Consider the following 22,520-nt stretch of genomic DNA (forward strand, 5'->3'; position numbering starts at 1 on the left):
TTTATGAAAATCTCAATGACTTATATCTATTTACAAATGACTGGATTCAAGGTCAACTGAAAATGGGGAATACAATTGTTGTAGGTCTTTAGTTTGACAGAAAAAGAAAATTTGGATTCATTGGCAAATTTATCATATTTTTTGTTTTTTTACAAGTACTTGTAGTAAAAGAATTTAAAACAATGTCTCAACAGTAGTATGTCTACTCTAAATTTTAAAATGGATAACCATTTTATATCTAAAAATTACCAATGTAAAAATCTTAAATAAAGTAATGGTTGCCAACAATCATTTCTTAAAGAATCTGATCAAAATCTTCAAAATTTATACCAGTACAAATGTATATACATTTCAAATTCCTGTTTTATATGTTTTCTTTTTTATTGTCTTAATAGTTTGAAACATATTGTCAAAACATTATTGTATGATTACCATGTAAACATTATTGTAATCATACCATTTTCTTAACATTTCATTTTTTTTTTAAGCCAGCTTAAATTACAGTATTTACTTTTTATAGATGAAAACTAAAATCTTTGGAAAGTTTTTAAAAGGGTAACCTTACATTTTATATTATACAATACAGTACATGTTTCTGTTATTTAATCACGAAAACAAATCTATAAAAGTAGTTACAATGGCAGAAGGTAGGAGTAATTTTAGTTGACTGTCTATGATAGAAATTATGCTAGTACAATATGGTGAACGACTTACTCGGTACAGGATCAATTCGCACTGTACAAATAAAGCAACAATTGAAACACTTGTGTGATATGCATTTAACCATTAAAACACTCTAGTGATACCATTACCAGTTAGCAAACAGGGAGTCGTAAGAGAATTGCTAGAACAAATATACTGAAATTGTGCTTAAATCAAATATCAACACACAATACTTTATTTTTAATGTATATATAGTGTGTGCTTTACACATTCAAATGTGTACAACATTTATTGCAAACACATTAAATAAAGCAAAAATTAAAACTGTAATCCATATTAACAACACAGCAACCATTTATACATGATATATTTGTAAGTCTATTTTATTGACGGTGGGTTTTTAATCTTGTTATAGTAGTAATATCCAATAATACAAGTTTGCATGCAATTATGTGTTTTTTTCATGCTCAAGTTGTAAAATTTCATCTATCATTCATTGCCTATTGTAAATTATCTAATATCAAACTAACAAAGAAACAAATGATTTATAGGAATACATTTCCCATGCAATATTTCAATATTGCTAAAAACTAAAATGATCAATACTTTTATTCATAAATCCTAAACATTTTGGACACCATGAAACAAAGTTTCTTCGTTCTAAATATACTACTATGTTGATGGCAATTTCTGTACATTCAAAAAATGTTTTACCAGTGAAAGATTTTTTACCATCATCATGTTAACCTTTGTTATAGATTTACATGAAATGACCCTTACCGTAAGCTGAAATGAAACCCCACACAAAGTGTTAATAGTGGAACAAAACTTCAACCAAATCACACCATTGAAATAGAAGCCTTAATTACCTGATCGCTCCTCGGATGGTGTTGACATGGGATCTCTCAGTGCAGACTTTAAGTGATGTGGGATCATTCCTTTAAAGAAAGGATAAGGGTCATCCCATGGGATCACAGTGTGCACCACTCCTTCACCTTCTTTTGTCATAATGAATCCATTAGGATCGGTAGTTGACCAATCCATACACTCAAAGACAAACTGTTTGAAAGCTCTATCAATTTCTGAAAAGAAGAATAATCATTACATGTACTTATCATCATTCTATAAAATGTGATTTTACTAGTTTTATGCTTTATAGATTGTGCATCAAACCCAAATTTCCTGATATGAATACACTGTATTTCTGCAATTTTAAAGAATAATTGCTACAGAATCCCTGAACAAAGTGATACATGTGATTTTCAATTTCTGTTAAAAAAACTAAATATGAGTTCTCTAAGTGAATGAAAAAAGTTCGTTTTAAGAATTCCAATGGGTACCAAGACTGTGTAGGTTATAGGCAAATACTGAATATACATGACTTTTCTATGGTAATGATTATAATAAGTCAGATAACCATTACCACTTCAATTTCTTGATGTGTTAGACATGAGCTTGTTACCTGACTGGGACAGTCCACCTGTGGCACAGAAGTGTACCAATTCCTGCAGTCTAGCAGCTCTTTCTTTAGCCACTTCAGATGTAGGACGTGGTAAGTCCAGCATAGCTGAGAATGGAAGACGTTCTAACATCTCTTTTTCGACTTGTTCTGGGTTAAAGCCATATATTGTTTTTAAATTCTGACAATTTTGTGATATTTTGTCATTAGCATTCATCAAAAGTGGTCCTGATGGCTTCTCTGGTGGTCGGTCTGGGAGATCAAAAACATCAGAGAGAATCTGAAATAGAAAGGAAAAGGTGAACATTAAGATACTCTCTATAAATTTATATTTCTCAGGTTTAAAAAAAAATACCTTATGTTTTAAGGACATGATCTACCTCACTATCTTAGACATGGTTTCAATATGAAAAAATTATTAAAAAAAAAACGCTGAATAAAACAATATCATGGTTTTTTTTGTTAAGCTAAATAGACCAATATCTTTCTATTTATTTCAAGAGTTAGAATCTAAAATAGAAAGGAAAAAAGTGAACATTCAGATACTCTCTATATATTTGAATTTTTATAGGTTGAAAAAACGATTACATAATACACAGTATAATAAGAAATCATCTCCCTCATTATTTAATACAAGGTTTCAAAGAATCTATTATGCAAAAATAAAAAATAAAAATCTGAAGTAAATGGTATTTTTATTTCTGCAAATAGTTCACTATCTCTTTCTATTTACTTAAACAGATAGTACGTTATTCCTTTTGAGTAAGTTTTTCAGAGTTAAGGGGAGACAACTCACATTATGTTCCTCCTCAGTAAGGGCAAGTTTGAATGCCATTCCACTGATATATTTGGCAAGTTCTGAGTTGAGTCCATCTTTACGTCTTGGTGGCACTTGTTCACTAGGAGGCTCTTTACTTTCTTCTGTCGCCACAATCTTAATTTCAGAAAAGAACAAATGTTATTACATAAGAATATAAATAAAAAGTTTTAACATACATATTACAAATTCTGATGTTTTCAAAAGATCTTGAAAACAACTTTATCCACAGCTCATTTGTTTCATGTTTATAGCTGTGTACGCTAGGCTCATTTTTCATTTTTATAAAATAGTGATGTTCAAAAATTCATAAAATTGTACCATATTAAACTAAGGCCATCTGATACTGCTGAAGTTAAGAAATCTCAATGTTTTGATTGATTAAAAAGTTTCATTGACAGTAAATTTATCATAAAAATACTAAAATGAATTATGACTTTAAGGACATTTGTACAAAAGGAAAACAACATTTGTTACCTGTTCTAGCATGCTATGCATGACTAAAGGTACACTGACAGATTCCTGTGGTACACAGTTCATCAGATCATTGTAATATCTCATATCAGTTTGAGTGACAAAATCTTGGTCAGGAACAACTGATGTTGCAGGAGGTGGGGCACCTTTGTCTTTGTCAGCAGCTGGTGTTGGAGCACCAGAAACTGGTTTCCCATCATCTGAAGAAATAATATCATCACATGAATCTTTACTAGTTTACAATTAAGTCAAAAATATTTGTTTGTATTTATTACTGCAGACTTTGAACATTCACTGGTGTTAAACTGATAATCGTAACTGGAATTACGACGATCCCAACATGGCGACGGAAGAAATAGGTAAAAATCTTTTCAGTCATTTTTCTCAAATGTAGCCTGTTGTTACGGTGCATTATAATTGTCTAATCGCCTAGAATGTTATCGAAAAATTGGAGATGATAATTGTAACTCGAAAAAATTTGACAAACTTCAGATAATTTTGAAATGGGCAAACACAAACTATGTTAAAATACAGAAAACTTCAGGAACAAGGAATGATACAAAATATGGGAATGAGAGAAACTTTTAAAATTATAAAAAATGTCATTATGATCTCTAAATGGTTAGAATAAAAAAGAAATAGTGTTTGTATTTTATCTAAATACGGACTTAGAAACAAAAGTCACACCTTTTTGAATGTGTAAACAGTTGTATAGCCAAGAAATACTATAAAATGCTTAGCTACTTCATGACCATCACTGACATTTTGATATATCTCAGAAAATAACTATAAATTTTAACAACATCAATTAAATGATAATATTCATGGTAGAGAAAGGTTGGGATGCTTTGTGTGTTATGAAGTTAAGCACATTTTAACATGGAGTTCATTGGCAAACATGGATGTGTGTTCCTGTATAGTCCAAAGATCAAGAAATCAAATTGGTGTGGCCTTCAATTTTCTTACAAGATATATTTATTCAATGAATGACTGCAACTTTAAGAAATCATAGTGCATATTCCGTCATATCAGAAACACTTTAATTCAAGGAATTATAAATATTTGGTATATCAAAAGAATGCTGCATACATATGCATTGAAGTTATTGTTGAGAAAAAATATTGAAGGTAACAAGGAACTTTTTTGTACTTGCATAATTACCATATACTTAGTATTTTTCTATCTAATAAAAACAAAAATTAGCCTTCCTAATTGTCATGCATTTTCCTGAAGCACAATATGTTTGTTTGATAATCTATTAAAGTCTTTGTAATTAAATCAGTTTCGACTGTGTTGATCTACATATAAATCTACTGAGGTAATTTATCAATACACATATAAATAATATATATTTGTGTTTTTTTTTTGGTCCTAAAATGCTTTGCAAGACTTTACACACCATGAAGTTAAGGCTAATAAAAACAATAAGCACAAGTAACAAACAATAAACAATAATAACAATAAACTGGTAACTATTCTAGATCCTTTACCATCCACACTGTTTAAAGAAATTCCTATAATACATAGGTATTTAATCAAAACATTTGAATTTAATTTTTAAAATCATATATATTAGTGTAAAATAGAACAAAAGTGAATCCACTGGAAAAAATATGAACTGTTATTTTAACCGGGATACATTTCACTCCAAAATTAAACTTTATGTATTTCTATTGGAATATATGGAAAAGGGCAACGTAAACACCAATACAAGTATCAACTGTTAAATCTTATAATGCAGTTAAGTTACTGATAGAATATTTTGTTCATTTCGTGCAGAAATTTAGTATAAACATTCAGTTAATAGCTAAAGTCTTATAGGATTGTAAGTATATGCTTTGTATTATCATCTAGCACTTTCACAACTTGACTGTGGATTTCTTCAGCGGTTTGTTCAAATTTATGACCAGTTTGGTTTTATAAAACAAATTGCAATTTGATCAGAAGTTTGAACAAGTTGCAAAAGATGGAGAGCAACAGTCAAGTCAAAGTAATTACCTGCACCAGGTGAGGGAGGTGATGGCTGTCCAAATACTGGAACATGAATTAATTTCAGATTCTGTAAATAATTTTTGTACTGCCTCCTAGAATCAATCAAGTCATAAATCATACAGGCAATATCTTCAAACACAGCTGATCCAAATAAAGCCTAAAAATAGAAACACTCAAGTCATAAATCATACAGGCAATATCTTCAAACACAGCTGAACTAAATAAAGCCTAAAAATAGAATAAAAATATCTCAATACTGCAATTTTAAATAAAGAATTCATGAAATAAAAGTTAGTACAATTAGCAAAAGCAACACCAATCATGAACAAAGTATATCATACAGCAACATTGTTACATGCCAGCGATAGAAAAGTAAAAATGAATTATATAGAGCAATCTAAAAGTAACTGTGATCCCTTGAAGTAGTAAAACCACATTGTTGTTCTCTGATGGTATCACAGTATCTAAGATATTGATTTTTTAAAAGTTTTGTATGCTTCTTTCTATCAGTCTATTTCTGTTCTATTATCCTATATCTGTTGGCAAATGTGCCAAGTTTTTAAATCTTTGTTGTAAAACTTCTCATTAACTAGAGTATACATACCTTTTGTTCTGGATCTTCCAAGTTTTCTGGGATGATCAGAGACTTGACTTCATATTCCATTCTTGAAATATCATGAAGTTTGGAATCATCTGGAGGTTTCTGTAAAAGTAGTATAACATCTTTCCAGAAAGTTTTCAACTCCTTCTTAAATTTCTTCTTCTGTTTTCTTTCCTCTTCTTCAAGAGCTACAGTTGAAAAAAATAATTAGTTATTTAAATTTCAGTGCCTGATATGAAAATAGAAGGTGGTTGATAACAAGTAAGCCAGATTGGATAACAGGTTTCATATATCTATTTGAGGTGGTTTTTCTTTACTTTTTATTCTTTTTTTTGCCTATTCATCTTTATTCTGTTTTCTAGCCCATTATTATCTATTGTATAAACCCAATCCAGACCCTAAGGTATGGTGTGTATTGCTTTTGATGTCATTGAAAAATAAAAATAACAATTAAGAGAAATAACTATAGCACTAAAAAAGAGTATACATAAATATAGTTGTATATTTTAATTCATACATAACATAAGTTTCATGTTTCCTCTTTATTAGTATACAAAAAAAATTCAACCGGAGACCAAATGATGTAGAAGATTACAACTATAGGTTACCATAGAGCCTTCAACAATGAGCAAAAATTCAAAAAGAAAAAAACTAACAGCATCATTTAAGTACAAAATGATAAACAAAAAATAAATATATGCGATACGTCAACAAATGGCAATTACTTAATTAGTTTGTTCGTCCCTACAGCTTTCAAATAATTCAATGTGACATTTTATTTTTCATAAGGCCCTAAAAAATAACCAGATGCTCCGCAGGGCGTAGCTTTATACGACCGCAGAGGTTGAACCCTGAACGGTTGGGGCAAGTATGGACACAACATTCAAGCTGGATTCAGCTCTAAATTTGGATTGTGATTAAATAGTTGACACAGCATAGGTTTCTGACACAGAATGAATGTGTTCTAATGAACTTAAAATTTTTGTTTTCTCTTAGTGCAATTCACTATGCTGTTGAATATTAATCCTCTCAAAAAAATGTTTGAAGAAATTTTCTTTTTTATTTATGAAATTTCAAATGAGAAAAATTGAACAATTTTTTTAATCACATCCCCCTTTCCCTTATTCCAAACAAATCTCAATTAAAATTTCTAATGGAGTTTGCAACAATAACTACTCATTTAAATACATCATAAAATATTAAGATGTAAAAAAACTGCTTGTTATCACTGAATGGTAAAGATTATTCTAATTTATCAGTTGGTAGTAAAAAGTGAATATACATTGTATATTGTATATAACAAAGATTTAAGTTGATTCTGGACAAAGAAAGATAACTCCAATTAAAAAAAAATCTTGCTATTGCACAATATTTTGCAATTAGATATTTCTTGCTTACTATTCTGGACAAAGAAAGATAACTCTAATTAAAAAAAATTTGCTATTTCACAATATTGTGCAATTAGATATTTCTTGCCATTGCGCAATTGAAAAGACTTGCTATTGCACAATACTTACTATAATAATTTTAGATCCTGATTTGGACCAACTTGAAAACTGGGCCCATAATAAAAAATCTAAGTACATTTTTGGATTCAGCATATCAAAGAACCCCAAGATTTCAATTTTTGTTAAAATCAGACTAAGTTTAATTTTGGACCCTTTGGACTTTAGTGTAGACCAATTTGAAAACAGGACCAAAAATGAAGAATCTACATACACAGTTAGATTTGGTATATCAAAGAACCCCATTTATTCAATTTTTGATGAAATCAAACAAAGTTTAATTTTGGACCCCGATTTGGACCAACTTGAAAACTTGGCCAATAATCAAGAATCTAAGTACATTTTTAGATTCAGCATATCAAAGAACTTAACTGATTCATTTTTTGTCAAAATCAAACTAAGTTTAATTTTGGACAATTTGGACCTTAATGTAGACCAATTTGAAAACGGGACCAAAAGTTAAGAATCTACATACACAGTCATGACAGTTAGATTCGGCATATCAAAGAACCCCAATTATTCAATTTTGATGAAATCAAACAAAGTTTAATTTTGGACCCTTTGGGCCCCTTATTATGTTGGGACCAAAACTCCCAAAATCAATACCAACCTTCCTTTTATGGTCATAAACCTTGTGTTTAAATTTCATAGATTTCTATTTACTTATACTAACGTTATGGTGCGAAAACCAAGAAAAATGCTTATTTGGGTCCCTTTTTGGCCCCTAATTCCTAAACTGTTGGGACCTAAACTCCCAAAATCAATACCAACCTTCCTTTTGTAGTCATTAACATTGTGTTTAAATTTCATTGATTTCTATTCACTTAAACTAAAGTTATTGTGCGAAAACCAAGAATAATGCTTATTTGGGCCCTTTTTTGGCCCCTAATTCCTAAACTGTTCAAACCAAAACTCCCAAAATCAATCCCAACCGTTCTTTTGTGGTCATAAACCTTGTGTCAAAATTTCATAGATTTCTATTCACTTAAACTAAAGTTATAGTGCGAAAACCAAGAAAATGCTTATTTGGGCCCTTTTTGGCCCCTAATTCCTAAAATGCTGGAACCAAAACTCCCAAAATCAATACCAACCTTCCTTTTGTGGTCATAAACCTTGTGATAAAATTTCATAGATTTCCATTCACTTTTACTAAAGTTAGAGTGCGAAAACTAAAAGTATTCGAACGACGACGACGCCAACGTGATAGCAATATACGACGAAATTTTTTTCAAATTTTGCGGTCGTATAAAAACTTAAATAATATTTCCAATCTACCTACATGTACCTACCAACTAAATTAAGGAAATTTTTAGTTAGCACAGTTAAAGTCTAGACCATTTCCCCATATTTTATTTAAAAAATATAATAAGAAATAAAATCACTTCATCCTTATTTTTTTTTAAACCAAGACAGAAATAGATATACATATTTTGGCCCTTATTTTTTCTCAACAGAACAGTTTTTTTTAATTACTAAGGCATGTATCCCTAATTCCTTTTAAATGTTGTGATTAACTTGTTTTTTATAATGTGCATTGATAAAACATGTTCCCTGTGCATAACTTGTCACCATATTTAAAACAATTGTACATAATGTACTTAAATAAAACCTTTAACAATATTTGAACAAATGCACATCAAACATCTCCAATATCTAGCTTGACTAAACCAAAATAGTTATAGAAATAAAATAAGTTTGCCATGTTTAGATTTTTTGTTAAAATGAGTTTTATTTCCTCTTCATATATATATATATATACAACTCGTCTAAACATCAACCCAACAATGTTAGATCTGTAAATTTGCGACTCAGACGTACTTATATATATATATATAATTCAATCAGAATACTTATTTCAACGAATCTTCGGGGGGAACAAAAGACAACGAAAGGTATGAATAAATGATAGAGTACATTTGAGTTGGAACAGTTTCATGAAGATGAAATATTGATAGGAGAAAATAAGATGATATAAACATGCTAGACAGTGGATGAACCATAATGGAATAATGAAATCTTCATAACCATGCCTGAAAAAAAACTGAACAAAATGTGTCGTCTCTACCTACCCAACAGTTGTCTGCTCCTGCCTCTTCCTGAAAAATGCATTCATGACTGCACAAAATGGTTGTGTACAAAAAATGAGATGAGTATGAAACCTTTAATAATGTTTACAACCAATTAATCAACTACATTCTTATAAAGAAGTTGATAGCTATAATTAAGGAAACTCTAAAAAGAAAATGCATTAATGTATTTAGACACTGGTGATGTCCTCAAAATGTGTAGGCTGGGAAATGTGAAGAACCTCTATTTCCTTGCAATACTGGTCTATTCTGGTTGTCATTTAATGTTATCAAACAACATCCACCCTAAAGACACCTTATCATACTAGTAACACTTCAGGGGGTTGGTTCAATTGACAAAACTGAAAATAAAAAATTTGAATAAAAAGAGGATTGTTCTATAACGGTCAATAAAAACTACTCAGCTGTTACTGATCTGAAAGAACCAAACCTCAAAATCAGATGGACAGTTAGCATTGACAGTTAAGATGATTGAAACAAAATTTAAAAGATCTCAAGTTCACCATTGAACAACATACCTAGTGTTTTTTCATCTTTTTCAATAGCTGGTTCGTCATCTTTCTTTTCAAATCTTTCATAGTCCTGTGAACCTATCCTGATGACGGAGTCTACATTGATACCAAGTTCTGCCATCTCTTTAAACAAGTGAGGGTTGTTGTATCCACATACCAAGATATAATGGTTGGCACCGTCATCAGGTTCATCATCTGCAAAAGAAACAAGATTTATTTTAAACAAAGCAGTGTATGTAAGTTTTTAATCTGTCTACATCTCCATAATAACTTTAAGTGTACAAATTTTAGTCTGCATTTCAATTCTTCACTAATTTTGTTTAATGACATAATTATTATTGCTCAGATCGAACCCTTATTTTAAAACAAAGTCTTTTATGAGCTTTATTATAGTAAAAGATGTGCAAAGTGACAAAATAATGTTCCTTTAAGATTTACAGCTTGTAAGTTGTGGAACCTGTAGCAGACTGTCCAGGACATACATGTGTCGTAACTGTGCAATAATGTAGTCATTTCACATTGTATTACCTTATTAGTTACTTAGGAAATAAATATTTATACAGTTTTATCAAATTGCAATAGCAGTGTGTTTTCTTAAGGTATGTTTTGATGCTATCAAAAGATATTTATTCCTGCAGCTTTGTAGTACAATGTATTACCAATATATTTCCCTGTATCATCCTCTTCTCCTCTTTTTCTCAGTTTAGACCCTTCTTTAGCTGAAGGTGGTTCTGGGGTCTTTTTCCCTCCTTTTGCTCCTTTCCCTGCAGACTTTGGTTTATCTTTTCCTTTAGCTGACCCTTTCTTTTCTTTTCCTTTATCATTGGCAGCCTGGAGATTGGAATCAAATTATATGCCATTGAAACTATTGTCTATTATTAGCAGCCTGAATGTATCACAATTATTCTTTTGCTATAAAAATGTCTATTGGTAATATCTTTGTTTATGAGAAATGTCTTATAAGTAGTTCTATTAAGTAAGTGCATTTTGATTTAGGAACTATTGTAACAAGACAATGCAAATCCATAAAATGAAGATAAAACAAACATTAATTTGATTAAAACTTCTATTTCAAGATCATTTTAAGAAAAATCTAGAAATAAGTTTTGATTTTTGAAGATCTGCATTTTAAAATTTGTGCTTTCCTGAGGTAAAATATACTCTACAAACAAGAAACACACACAAATTACTTCTACCAGTACCAGATGATTAAACTGACTTTTCATGTACACCATTTTTTTTATTAAAGCTAGAAACCTAGTGCAATGCAGCTTGATAAATGCACCAACAAAAGTTGCATAACAACACCACTGAAAAATGTATCTGTGGCTTTAGTGCAACCTGAACCATGCACCTATAATTTATATTTTTTATGTTTTGTTGATCAAAGTGAATGTTGATATATATGTGTTTTAGAGTAGCTGTCTAAACAGATGTATAACCTTCACATCCCCAAATTCATTTCAAACATCTTACATCTAGGTTTAACTCTTGCTTTCTCAGTATTTCTGCCTTTGTTAATAATAATAATAAAGTAAGTTAGTATTCCTACGCATTTGATACAATGAACTTCCTCTAGGCCTACATGTTCAATATAAATACATTTAAAAATAGTGGAATAGCTTGAGTTAAAGTTGAAACAAAAATCCCTGTCTCTCTGTTTTGTTGTGTCCAAGTTTGATTTACCTGAATGAACATTTATAACTTACCACTTTCTCCTTGTAAGAGGGTGGTAAAGGGGGGTTCTTAACACAGACACACGTGAAATAAAAATCGCTAACACGTCGCACGAAAAATAAAAATCGGAAAAAATGAAGCACGAGTAATAAAATCGTAAATATGAAGGAAAAAAGTACCAGAAGTTGTTACTCAGTCATTCTTAGAGATCATGTAGCCTTTATTAATGGCCTGATATGGAGACCTTGCGGCCAACTTTAAGCTTCCGTTACTTGCTTCTTATTTGAAAAAAAATATATTATTATTAGTAATTTGGTGAACTTCATTGATACAATACATACTGCAAAAGTAGAATGGTAACAACATACATACATCAATTATTATTAGATTACACAAATTTCAGAAGGTATTATAACACACAAACTTTTAATCAAATTCGGGACATGCACGAGATATTTAGAGCACAGATACGAAACACGTAAAATAAATAAGGGGAAACATGAAGCACGTAAATCGAGCCAGACACGAGAAATAAAACATCAAAACACGAATATACGGGGAAAAAAAAGGCCAAAAACATTGCACGAAAATAGCCCTTTACCACCCTCTTGTAATAATGGTAATTTAAAAGATAACACTTTAGGAGCCTCAGGCCTTTGTTAGTCTTGTATGATTTCTTATTTTAGTTTCTTGTGTATATTTCTGAGTTTAGTACTGTATGACGTCCATTATCACTGAACTAGTATACATTTTTGTTTAGGGGTCCGGTTGTTGTCTCTTTGACACATTGTCCATTTCCATTCTCAATTTTATTAATGTCCATTACTATTGGTAATTCCTGTTACTGTCAATATCAATAGTATCAGGTCCTCAAATACATTGTAACCAAAAAGTGATAGGTTGTTCTACACATTTACTATAAAAAATGTCTACATAGTTCTATGTCACACAAAAAAAATCAACAGATTTTCTACTGAGAATAGATTCACATAAAAGTTCAATTTCAAATATCAACTGAATATAAAAAATTGTATAAGTACTACTTCGGTCCATGCACTTAAAACACAATCATTAACAGTAAGAAGTTAAAAAACCACAACCTCCAGAAATAAGAGAAACTAATTTTCTTTGGTACCTAAAAAATAATGTAATCTAAAATATAACTCAAGGGTCAATCCTACCATGACACAGATTCTAACAATCTCACCTTTTTCTTTGATTTAGGTCCATCTTCATCTATAAAATCCACCTGGAGGTGGAGCCATGAATGAAAGATGACAATGTTTCACATAGAATAAGCAAAGTTAATGTTTCTTTTGAAACAGATATTTCAACATGTATTTAAATTAAAAAAAATCTTTTATGATAATTTTGACAAAGTTGACCAGTTGCAAGAAATTTGCTAAACACTTGAATGAGAATGATGAAAATAAATATCTCTCAGTGTGAGAAAAAAATATTCCGGCAAACTTTGCCCACAACTTGCCTACAGTTAGATTAATATATAGCTTGGCATAATGTATGGATATTTGCCTATCATCTTAGATCATACATATCTTAAATAATCTTTCATGTTTTTATAGTGTTTGGGGTATTACATTTTGTACCTACATCATGTTAATATCATTTACTAGCTTCTGTTTTAATCATATCAGGGCTCACACTACTTCAGAATTGTAGGGAGAAGTGGTGAGATTTGAAAGAGAAGTGCTCATTCGCGCGGGTGCGCTACAATGTTTGGATTTTACAATAGTATAAAGGGCCATATGTAAATAATGTTCTTTTTATGTTGTTCAATTCATATGAGTAAAAAATTACAATTAAAGTAACATTTGAAATTAAAAGTTGTTTAAGTTTTACTAAGGTTCTTGTGAGAAACTACCAACTAAATATCTAGCACTAAAAAAAAAAAATTTATTTTAAAAAATGTAAAGAAATCATATCAATTACAATTTAATTAAAAATTATCTTGTGTATGAAATTCAGTGTTTCTCATAAAAAAAATATAAAAGTTATTAAGCTGGGCCATAATATATTGATATTAGTATAATAGTCTCAGAGTTAAGCAACTTTAATCAATAGTTTGAAACATTCATAAAAAATATAGGGAATTATATACACCAATCAATTAGATGTAACCAAAAGTCTCTTAATGCGTGTGGGATGCGTAATTTTTCCCTTTGGGATCAATATTCTTCTGTCAGCTGTTCCATCCGTGCGTCCGTAGTAATTATTGTAAAAGTACGGATTTCGGTCATAGCTGGTCCGGTTCAGATCCGTAGTTTAGAAATCGGTCAATGGCGGACGAATGCAAGAAAATTTACAAAAATAAACGATGTTTGACAAGTTATTTGGAAAGGAACATGACGGTTTTAATGCAATAAATGGATTAAACATTTACTGGAGGCAACTTTTATCACGTTTAAATGAAGTAACAAACTTATTTTGCCGCCGAAATTTAGGTTGATGTACGTTTTCGAGTAACAAGCACTGGAACTTGCGAAAATGCATGAAGTGATAAAAAGTTATATTTTTATCAAATAACCTGATACACACTGCGAAGACAATGCTTCAACCTCTTTTCTAAAGATAATGAATAGTTTATGTCTGAATTTCTTTAATTATCATTAAAAAATTGATGTTTCATCAACTTGGTAAAAATTGAAAATGTCCGATGACGGAAGCGACTGAAAGCGACTTTCATCAGGAACAGGGCGACTTGTTTTCGCTTTTGGGGGTCGGGGAAAGCGAAGTGACGGTCGGGAGGCGACTTCTTTGCCCAAGTCGCTTGGTAGCGTGAGCCCTGCATATATATAACTGATTTGTTATCAGAATTTTATGTAGTATTTAGACAAATATGGCTAAATTTTCATATAAATTTGTCTAGATACTGCATTGTTTTGCATTAAAAATGTATTAAAAACTTTGGTTCTCCTCTCACCTTCCTTTCTTGTTCACGCCTCTTAAGATCATTGCTTTTTATCCACAATAACTTAAACTTGAGAAGTTTGGCCAGTAGTGGTAATGGGATTTCTTCATTGTTATCAAGTATAGTCTTTATAGATTCTGTTACTTCATAATGCTGAGGTACTTCTTTTGGTTTCTTTCCTTTTGGATTGCCAAGTTCTCTTACCTAGGTAGGATAAAAAAATACAACTTTTAAATCAAATGTAACAAAACTATTTGCCATAACTATTCTTTGTAATTAACAAAAAAAGATGAAAGAAATTGATGTTGATTGGATTTACATGAGGCAAGACTGAAGTGTTTAAAATGTCTATCAGTTACTTGTTAACTTAGAAATCATTGCTATGTTTTTATTATTGCACAAAATGGGACAGAGTTATAATAACAATAATTTAAACTCGCATTTTGAAATTTTTTATATGAATTACGAAGGGTTTCTCTCAATATCGCAAAATTTAAAATCACATTTTTTAGTCTCAAATGACAAAAATCACAATAATAAATGCACGCAATAATTTCTGAATTTACAGTATGTACAATACATGTATCCTTACCTCATTTTCCAATGTTTCTCTGGAGAGAACACTGAACAATTTCCTGGAACCAGCTGCTACTGTTTCTCCTAAAATTTTAATCCAGGAATAATCCTCTACTTTGTTTCCTACTACAAATGTTACATTTGGCTTCCAGTTATCCTAAAATGTAGTAGATGAGAAAATGGTTATCAAGGCATACTATAGAACTCAAAGTATAAATGCTTTAAGTAGCTCCAAAAAATCCAGGAAAGTAACTGATAAAATATTTCACTGAAGATTTGTTAGTTATTTTATCCAGTTAATGTGATGCACATTATGTAAAAATAAGAAGATATGGACTTTGGTATTGGTATGATTGCAAATGAGACAACTACACATATATATATCAACACAAGTTCAGATGTAGTGGATGTATCTGAATGATGAAAGCAATTATAGGATATAACACAGCCTTCGACAATGAGAAAAACCAATACCGTATTGGCTATTAAAGCCCCAACTTAAAAAATATGAAACAATAGACAACTTTTGAGTTCCATGCATTTCCGTCAAAAACTGTGGTTTTAGTGAACATCATTCGTGGGTTTAGGGGCATCATCACTTCTTTTCAATAGACCCCTTCACAATACATCTTATCGCTATTTGTCCGCCATTACTGGACATCAAACAGTTTTCCCGTAAAATTTTGACGTCATAATAGAAAATATCTGATGCCACAATGAAAAAGTGATTGTTGTATGATGTCAAAAGTTCAAGCGGTACAGATTCTCAGGTAAAGCGGGAATGGTGATAAGGTGTATTAGTTTGGTCATATTGAATAGGGGGCATATTTTCATAATGGAGGTAAAAATGTCTGAAAAATACAGGAACATCATTAAAACAGAGCAGATACTTGGAAACATGCATTGGATTTCCCGTACTATCATACTACATTTTGCATTTCTTCTTCTTCTTCCTGGTACGGTGCCAGAATGTGGAATTTGGAATATCCCGTCTTATATTCCTACCGCTTTTAAAAACATGATCATCTGCCCCCTATTCAATATGTAAACCAGCTGTGTAAACTAACCGTGAAGTTGCCTAATAGAATCAACAAACAACAAATACTGACCTACAGACTCCTAACTTGGGACAGGCACATGAAGAATGTGGCGTGGTTAAACAATTTTGTGAGTATTCAGCCCTTCCCTAAGCTGGGACAGTGGTGCAAGTTAAGTGCATCTAACAGTTCAACATTATCTTTTAAATGTGTTATTTTTCATGTTTCATTGTTGGATAAGATTATGGATGAGCAATGTATGCAAAGATGACAGTGACTCTATGTTTCTCTATGTATATATTTTAAGCCCTTATATTTATATGTCAATTTAACGTTATAAACACTGATAAAGAAGCGACCCTTCGGTTTTAAATATAGATAAACCTCTTCAAAAACAGCTGCAAGTAATCCTGCTTCCCATTTAGCTGGACCTCCTTGACCTCCTCCACTTTTAACTCTCTTCCCAGCCTTAGACATTCTGTTTTATTTTGAAAATCAGAAAATAAAGATGCTTTCCGCCATATCTGTTTGGAGGTTGCTAAGAATCTGCTTATGCGCAACTCATACTTCCGGTTACCTTTCTTTCCGTTCATTCGTTATTCTCTCGATTTATCCATATTTTGGAAGTTATCTGAAAAAATGTCAGGTCGGATTTTTCAAAGGATTACAAATGTATTAAAGAAACACCAATTAAAGAATTCTTTTTTTGGGAAGACAATCTCTTTACGGAATATTGGAACAAGTAAAGAAACTGAAGCAGTTATGCTAAAGGACTTTGGTGATCCTAGAAAAGTTTTATCATTAGAAAAAATCTTAGTACATCATCCCTCTGATGATGAAGTCTTGGTTAAAATGTTGATGGCACCAATAAATCCGTCTGATATTAACATGATTGAAGGGACATACCATATCAGACCAAAACTCCCTGCTATTGTTGGTAATGAAGGTGTAGGAGAAGTTGTTGAGATAGGAAAAAAGGTGAAAAACATGAAACCTGGTGACTGGGTGATTCCTGCTGAAGCTGCATGGGGCACATGGAGACAGCATGCGGTGACAAAGGAAAATATGTTGCTCAAAATTGACAATGATATACCTTTGTTGAGTGCAGCAACCATAATGGTTAATCCGTGCACTGCTTACCGTATGCTCAAAGATTATGTAATGCTAGAAGCTGGTGATTTAGTTATTCAGAATGGAGCAAATAGTGCTGTTGGTCAGTGTGTTATACAGCTAGCTAAAGAATGGGGTATTGAAACAATAAATATAATTCGAGACAGGCCAGATTTGGAAAGTCTAAAGAGCCATTTGAATCAACTTGGAGCAACTCACGTTGTAACAGAGGAGTTTGTTCGTACACCAGAAATGAAAGAACTTATCAACTCCTATAACCAAAAGCCAAAGCTTGCTTTAAATTGTGTTGGTGGAAAAAGTGCTACTGAACTTGTACGATTTCTAAAAGAAAAAGGTACTATAGTTACTTATGGTGGAATGTCTAAGAAACCACTGACAATTCCAACTGGTGCATTGATTTTTAAAGAAGTGAAAATAGTGGGATATTGGAATACACAATGGAATTTTGAACACAGAGATAGTAATGAGAAGAAAGATATGTATAAAAACCTATGCAATTTAATAAGAGATTGTAAACTTATACCTTCTCCTAGCGAATTGATACCCTTTACAAACTATCAAGTGGCAGTTGATAAATCATTAGAAGGTTTTCAAAACCAGAAAAAAGTTCTTGTAATGCAGGAGTGATTATCATCGCTTATAAATATTCAATATAAACAAGGAAAACACAATGGTATCTTTAATTTGGATTGCTTAGCTTTTGGTTTTAATATATTGTATCTATTTCATGCATTTAAAACTTTGCAACATTTTTGTACGACTATTAAAATGTACTGTGTAATAGTTCTTGTAGCTATCCATCCATCTATTCTCTTTGGTATTTTAAGCATATACATGTACTCATGCACTGTCTGCAGTAATGAACAATGTATTCTTTTAAGTCTTATTCAGGTTTACATGATAAAACAACTTAATCACTCTAAAGAAACATGTCAACCACACTTGAAGAATAAAAAAGCTAATGATAACATGTATAAACAAATCTGTGTTATAATAATCTGAAAATTTAGAATTATTGCAATGTTTTTGTTGAAGCTAAAATGTGACAGTTTTCACGGTGGGTATGGTTGTCCTGCGAGAGAACGTACTGTGCTGGTGATTTGGTCCTGTCAGGTGCTGGTGGGTCCTGATTCTGTGCTGGTGGGTTTGTTTACATTGTATCAGAACGGCAATAAAACGACTGTTTTGTTGCTTAATTTTTCTCTGATGCGTCATAAGTACTATGCAAAGTATATTACAACAATATTATATTGCAAAAGTCGTACAAGTTCGTTAAACGGAATTGTCCTGACGCTGTGCTGGTGATAAGAAAAACGGTCCTGGTACTGTGCTCCAATGTCCTGGTTCTGTGCCTTTATATTTTAGTTAAAAGAAGCATATATTCAAGATCATTGATGCTGCATTGTTATTGACTAATTAACTGTTGTCTGCTTTCTTGAAATTGACATTGTTGTGAATCTGTTTACTGTTATTATGAGAGAAAAAATACACCTATTTTTTTTTAATTTTTTTTTAAAATTAACTGTAATTTTATTTATTGGCCTGTTGATGGAACCCTTCTTGTCCCTTTTCGGGATTACGATCATTTTGCAAGATTACCAAAATACGTTGTAATTTATACAATACTTATATAATGCAGATGATGTGGTATGTTTGTTGTCAATGGAAAAATTTCCGTAAGATACCAAAGAAAGTATGTGTTAACAACCATACGTCATCGTACGACCTTCAACAATAACCGATAAAATAAAAATGTAAAAGGTTTTGCATAAAAATGGAGAGCAAAAATATAGAACAAAGGACTTACTGAGCGTTTGAATCATATGTCTTTAGCAGCTTTAAACACATTTGTTTGTGAACAATTGAGTGCTGACTATAAGAAAGACAATAGTATTGCGGGTTTGCTTGTTTTGGGTTTTTTTTCGGGGGGTGGGGTGGGGGATAAGTTAAAGCGAGATTACAGTGAAAGTTTTAAGGTTGGAATAGTTTCCCGTAAGATTTAAAAGTTGTATTTTAAAAGAAAAATTCGTAAGGGTTCCGCGGAACCCAGTGTCTCGCCTACTTTTGCTGTTAATCGCAGACTCAACAAAATGAGGAAAAACATCAATAAAAATTTCCCTCTCGATACTGTCTTTTGATTGAAAGAAGCTTCCAAGTTTGGTAAAAAAATCCAGGATAGTTTATGAATGTAATAAATGTTTTATAAACTTTAACTGCAGACTGTATTTAATGTTAACTGGAAGAAAAAAGTCCATTGGTAAGTAAAATACGGAAAAAGTGAATTTTTTTTTTTACAAAATTTACTTCTGAATAATATCTTATGATCAGAAACAAGCTTCTGTCTAAGTTTGGTAGAAATCCAGGATAGTTTAAGAACATTATAAAAATTTTAAAAACTTTAACTCACACGGCGACATATAAAAAATCGAGGAGCAAGTGATGAGAACTTATTTTAATAAGATTGAGTTTAAGAAAGTTATTAAAATTTCAAAAACTTTAACCACAGAGTGAATGTAATGTTTCCTCGCAGAAAAACTAAGTTCATTTATAAGTAAAATACGGAAAAGTGGAAATTTATTTTTACAAAATATTCTTCTTGATACTATCTTATGATCATAAACAAGCTTCTGTCCAAGTTTGGTACAAATCAAGGATAGTTTATGAAAGTTATTAAAATTTTTAAAACTTTAATCACAGAGTGAATGTAATGTTTCCTCGCAGAAAAACTAAGTCCATTTATAAGTAAAATACGGAAAAAATGGAATTTTTATTTTTACAAAATTTACTTCTGGATACTTTCTTATGATCATAAACAAGCTTCTGTCCAAGTTTGGTAGAAATTCAGTATAGTTTAAGAAAGTTATTAAAATTTCAAAAACTTTAACCACAGAGTGAATATTTGTGGACGCCGCCGACGACGACGACGACGACGACGCCAACGACGACGGAATGTAGGATCGCTTAGTCTCGATTTTTCGACTAAAGTCGAAGGCTCGACAAAAATGTATCTTATAGCTATTAAGAATCACTTGCTGTATCTGTAAGATATTTTCAACATTTTTTTTTTGTCTGAAGGGTTATCAGGTATTTTTTTTCGAAAACCTAGTACACTCTAACAAAACTAAGATTTCTTAGCTTTTTCATTTCAAAATTCCAAAATAGCTTGTTAGCTAAACCGTGAGGTCATTTTTAGGTAAGGTAAAGTACCCTCCTTTCGAAGTAGCCTGGTCCTACAGACAGAAAGATGTGTCATTTGTCGGACTAGTCTACTCTTAAAGTAGGGTAGTTTACATAACTTACAATGACTTTTCTGTTCAGCAAGCAAGATAACCAAAGTAATCCCTTTGTCTACACACTCATTGAAATTGGCTGTAATATTGCAAAAGTTCAAGCGATAGGGGCAAACTTACCGAGTAAAAAAAAATCAAAATGTCTATCTACCTTGCACATTTTAGAAAATTCAGATCAGATAACGAAACTGGGTCCAGCAACATTTATAAGCAATTTAAGATTTTGACCCTCAAAGTTTCCATTCACCACAAATATTCTCGTTACAACGAATCATTCAAATACAAAAATACGAGTTGCAGCCTTTGGTTATCTATTTTAAAATAATTGTATACGGATAAAGATATGAAAGGCAGCACTGGGTGAGGAGTCCATGTCATCTGAAATAAATGCTAAGCACAGTGGCGGATCCAGAACTTTTCCTAAGGGGGGGACCGCTGACTGACCTAAGGGGGGGGGGGCGCTCCAGTCATACTTCAATGATTCCCATATATAATCAACCAAATTTTTCCCACGAAAGGGGGGGGGGGGCCGGGCCCCTGGATCCGCCTATGAAACATATATCTAGATAGCGACAGATAACCATGTCATTAATAAACTCTCTTCTTTTCGATTTTTTTCGAACAAATTGACACATAAAATGAATTATATAGTATTGTGGAATTTTTAACTTGTGTTCAATTCATTGGTTACACCTTTTACTAGAATAACAATCCTGTCAAGTATGAGCTGGGTAAAATATTTCAGAAAAGAAGAAGGAAATGTGAAAGTTTCGGTGCGTCAGGTGCAACAGCATACGAACAGCTAACATGCCTCGTCAGGGTGGAAGCTAAAAAGTCCACGAAAATTTGATTTAAAACCTTTATTCGTTCCAACAAAGTTAATGATATTTTGTTGAGGATTTAACCATCTACGACAACAAGATTTTTTTTTTTTAGAATTTACAGCTCTTCTATAAATACATGCAAAGCAAACCTTGTTTAAATTGCTTGCTATGATTGTTTGGATGGTTGTAAACGACAGGTAAGTAGTATGTTTACTATATACTAGAATTTGTTTGGACAATAAACATTAACTTCAATTCCTGTCAGTTTGTATTTGTCCAATCAAATCCCAGTATGTATTGAAACTCCGCCTACCTATTGTTTGAAAATATCCTTGGAGCAAACATAGCAAGCAAGTCAATCACAGTTATTTTTTGCATGCTTTTAAAGAAGAGTTTTACTATATAATGCAAAGAAGCGTTTAAGTCTTTCGCCAAGAAATACTATCAATTTCTTTTTGTCCTATGTAAACTTCCGTACCAGTTCCTTCCATTCATGATCATTAAATTGAACTGTAAAATATTTCTTGGTACTTTCTTAATTCCTTTATAAGTCTTATGTAAACATAATTATGACAATAACTTTTGTGAGCACAAGATTCACTGCACACTTTTAATTAAAGTTCTGCTTAATCAAACATTAAAATGGGAACTTAAGTTTTGAGACTTTTTTAATCGACACGATTGTGATTTTTGCATATGAGAACATGTTTTATCTATTAGTTGAAAATGCGGCTTTGAACTAACTTTCAGTACCTGTGAGCATTTGTTGTTCAATAATGTGTGTCTTTGTGTTATTATTGTTGTGATAAATTGTTGTGTTTCTACACCACTGTAACAATGAAGGAGGAAATGGGAAGGGGGGGGGGGGGGGGTTGAGTAAGTGGGGAGGGGTATGCGGAGCGCTAACAAACATGTCTATGCAGCATGGGCTTTGATCATTGTTGAA

At 31.7% G+C, this 22,520-nt stretch overlaps 2 protein-coding genes across 32 annotated transcripts in view; one reads left to right on the forward strand and one right to left on the reverse strand.

The window, feature by feature from the left end:
- Positions 1–16,960, reverse strand: part of LOC139490877 (sperm-associated antigen 17-like) — a 48,406-nt gene extending 31,446 nt beyond the window's left edge. For 10 of the 31 annotated variants that reach the window (XM_071277997.1, XM_071277984.1, XM_071277978.1 and 7 more), the window contains exons 1-15: positions 16,714–16,880; positions 15,309–15,449; positions 14,729–14,920; positions 11,587–11,622; positions 10,770–10,941; positions 10,117–10,305; positions 9,581–9,607; positions 6,010–6,194; positions 5,412–5,562; positions 4,904–4,927; positions 3,417–3,613; positions 2,919–3,056; positions 2,126–2,402; positions 1,533–1,745; positions 715–735 (exon numbers count right to left, since the gene is read on the reverse strand). In XM_071277997.1, coding sequence (XP_071134098.1) covers positions 715–735; positions 1,533–1,745; positions 2,126–2,402; positions 2,919–3,056; positions 3,417–3,613; positions 4,904–4,927; positions 5,412–5,562; positions 6,010–6,194; positions 9,581–9,607; positions 10,117–10,305; positions 10,770–10,941; positions 11,587–11,622; positions 14,729–14,920; positions 15,309–15,449; positions 16,714–16,806 — 2,056 coding nt within the window. In that variant the 5' untranslated portion in view covers positions 16,807–16,880. Of the gene's footprint in view, positions 1–714; positions 736–1,532; positions 1,746–2,125; positions 2,403–2,918; positions 3,057–3,416; positions 3,614–4,903; positions 4,928–5,411; positions 5,563–6,009; positions 6,195–9,580; positions 9,608–10,116; positions 10,306–10,769; positions 10,942–11,586; positions 11,623–14,728; positions 14,921–15,308; positions 15,450–16,713 lie in introns of all 31 variants that reach the window. The other 21 variants (XM_071277994.1, XM_071277991.1, XM_071277995.1 and 18 more) reach the window with 12 other exon arrangements.
- On the forward strand, positions 16,931–18,243 carry LOC139490880 (enoyl-[acyl-carrier-protein] reductase, mitochondrial-like). Its single transcript, XM_071278000.1, has one exon. The coding sequence runs from the start codon at positions 16,969–16,971 to the stop codon at positions 18,085–18,087; it is 1,119 nt and encodes a 372-aa protein (XP_071134101.1). The 5' UTR covers positions 16,931–16,968; the 3' UTR covers positions 18,088–18,243.
- The last annotated feature ends 4,277 nt before the right edge of the window (positions 18,244–22,520 follow it).

The sequence above is a fragment of the Mytilus edulis genome, chromosome 10 (genome assembly GCF_963676685.1).
Source record: "Mytilus edulis chromosome 10, xbMytEdul2.2, whole genome shotgun sequence".
Taxonomy (NCBI): Eukaryota; Metazoa; Mollusca; class Bivalvia; order Mytilida; family Mytilidae; genus Mytilus; species Mytilus edulis.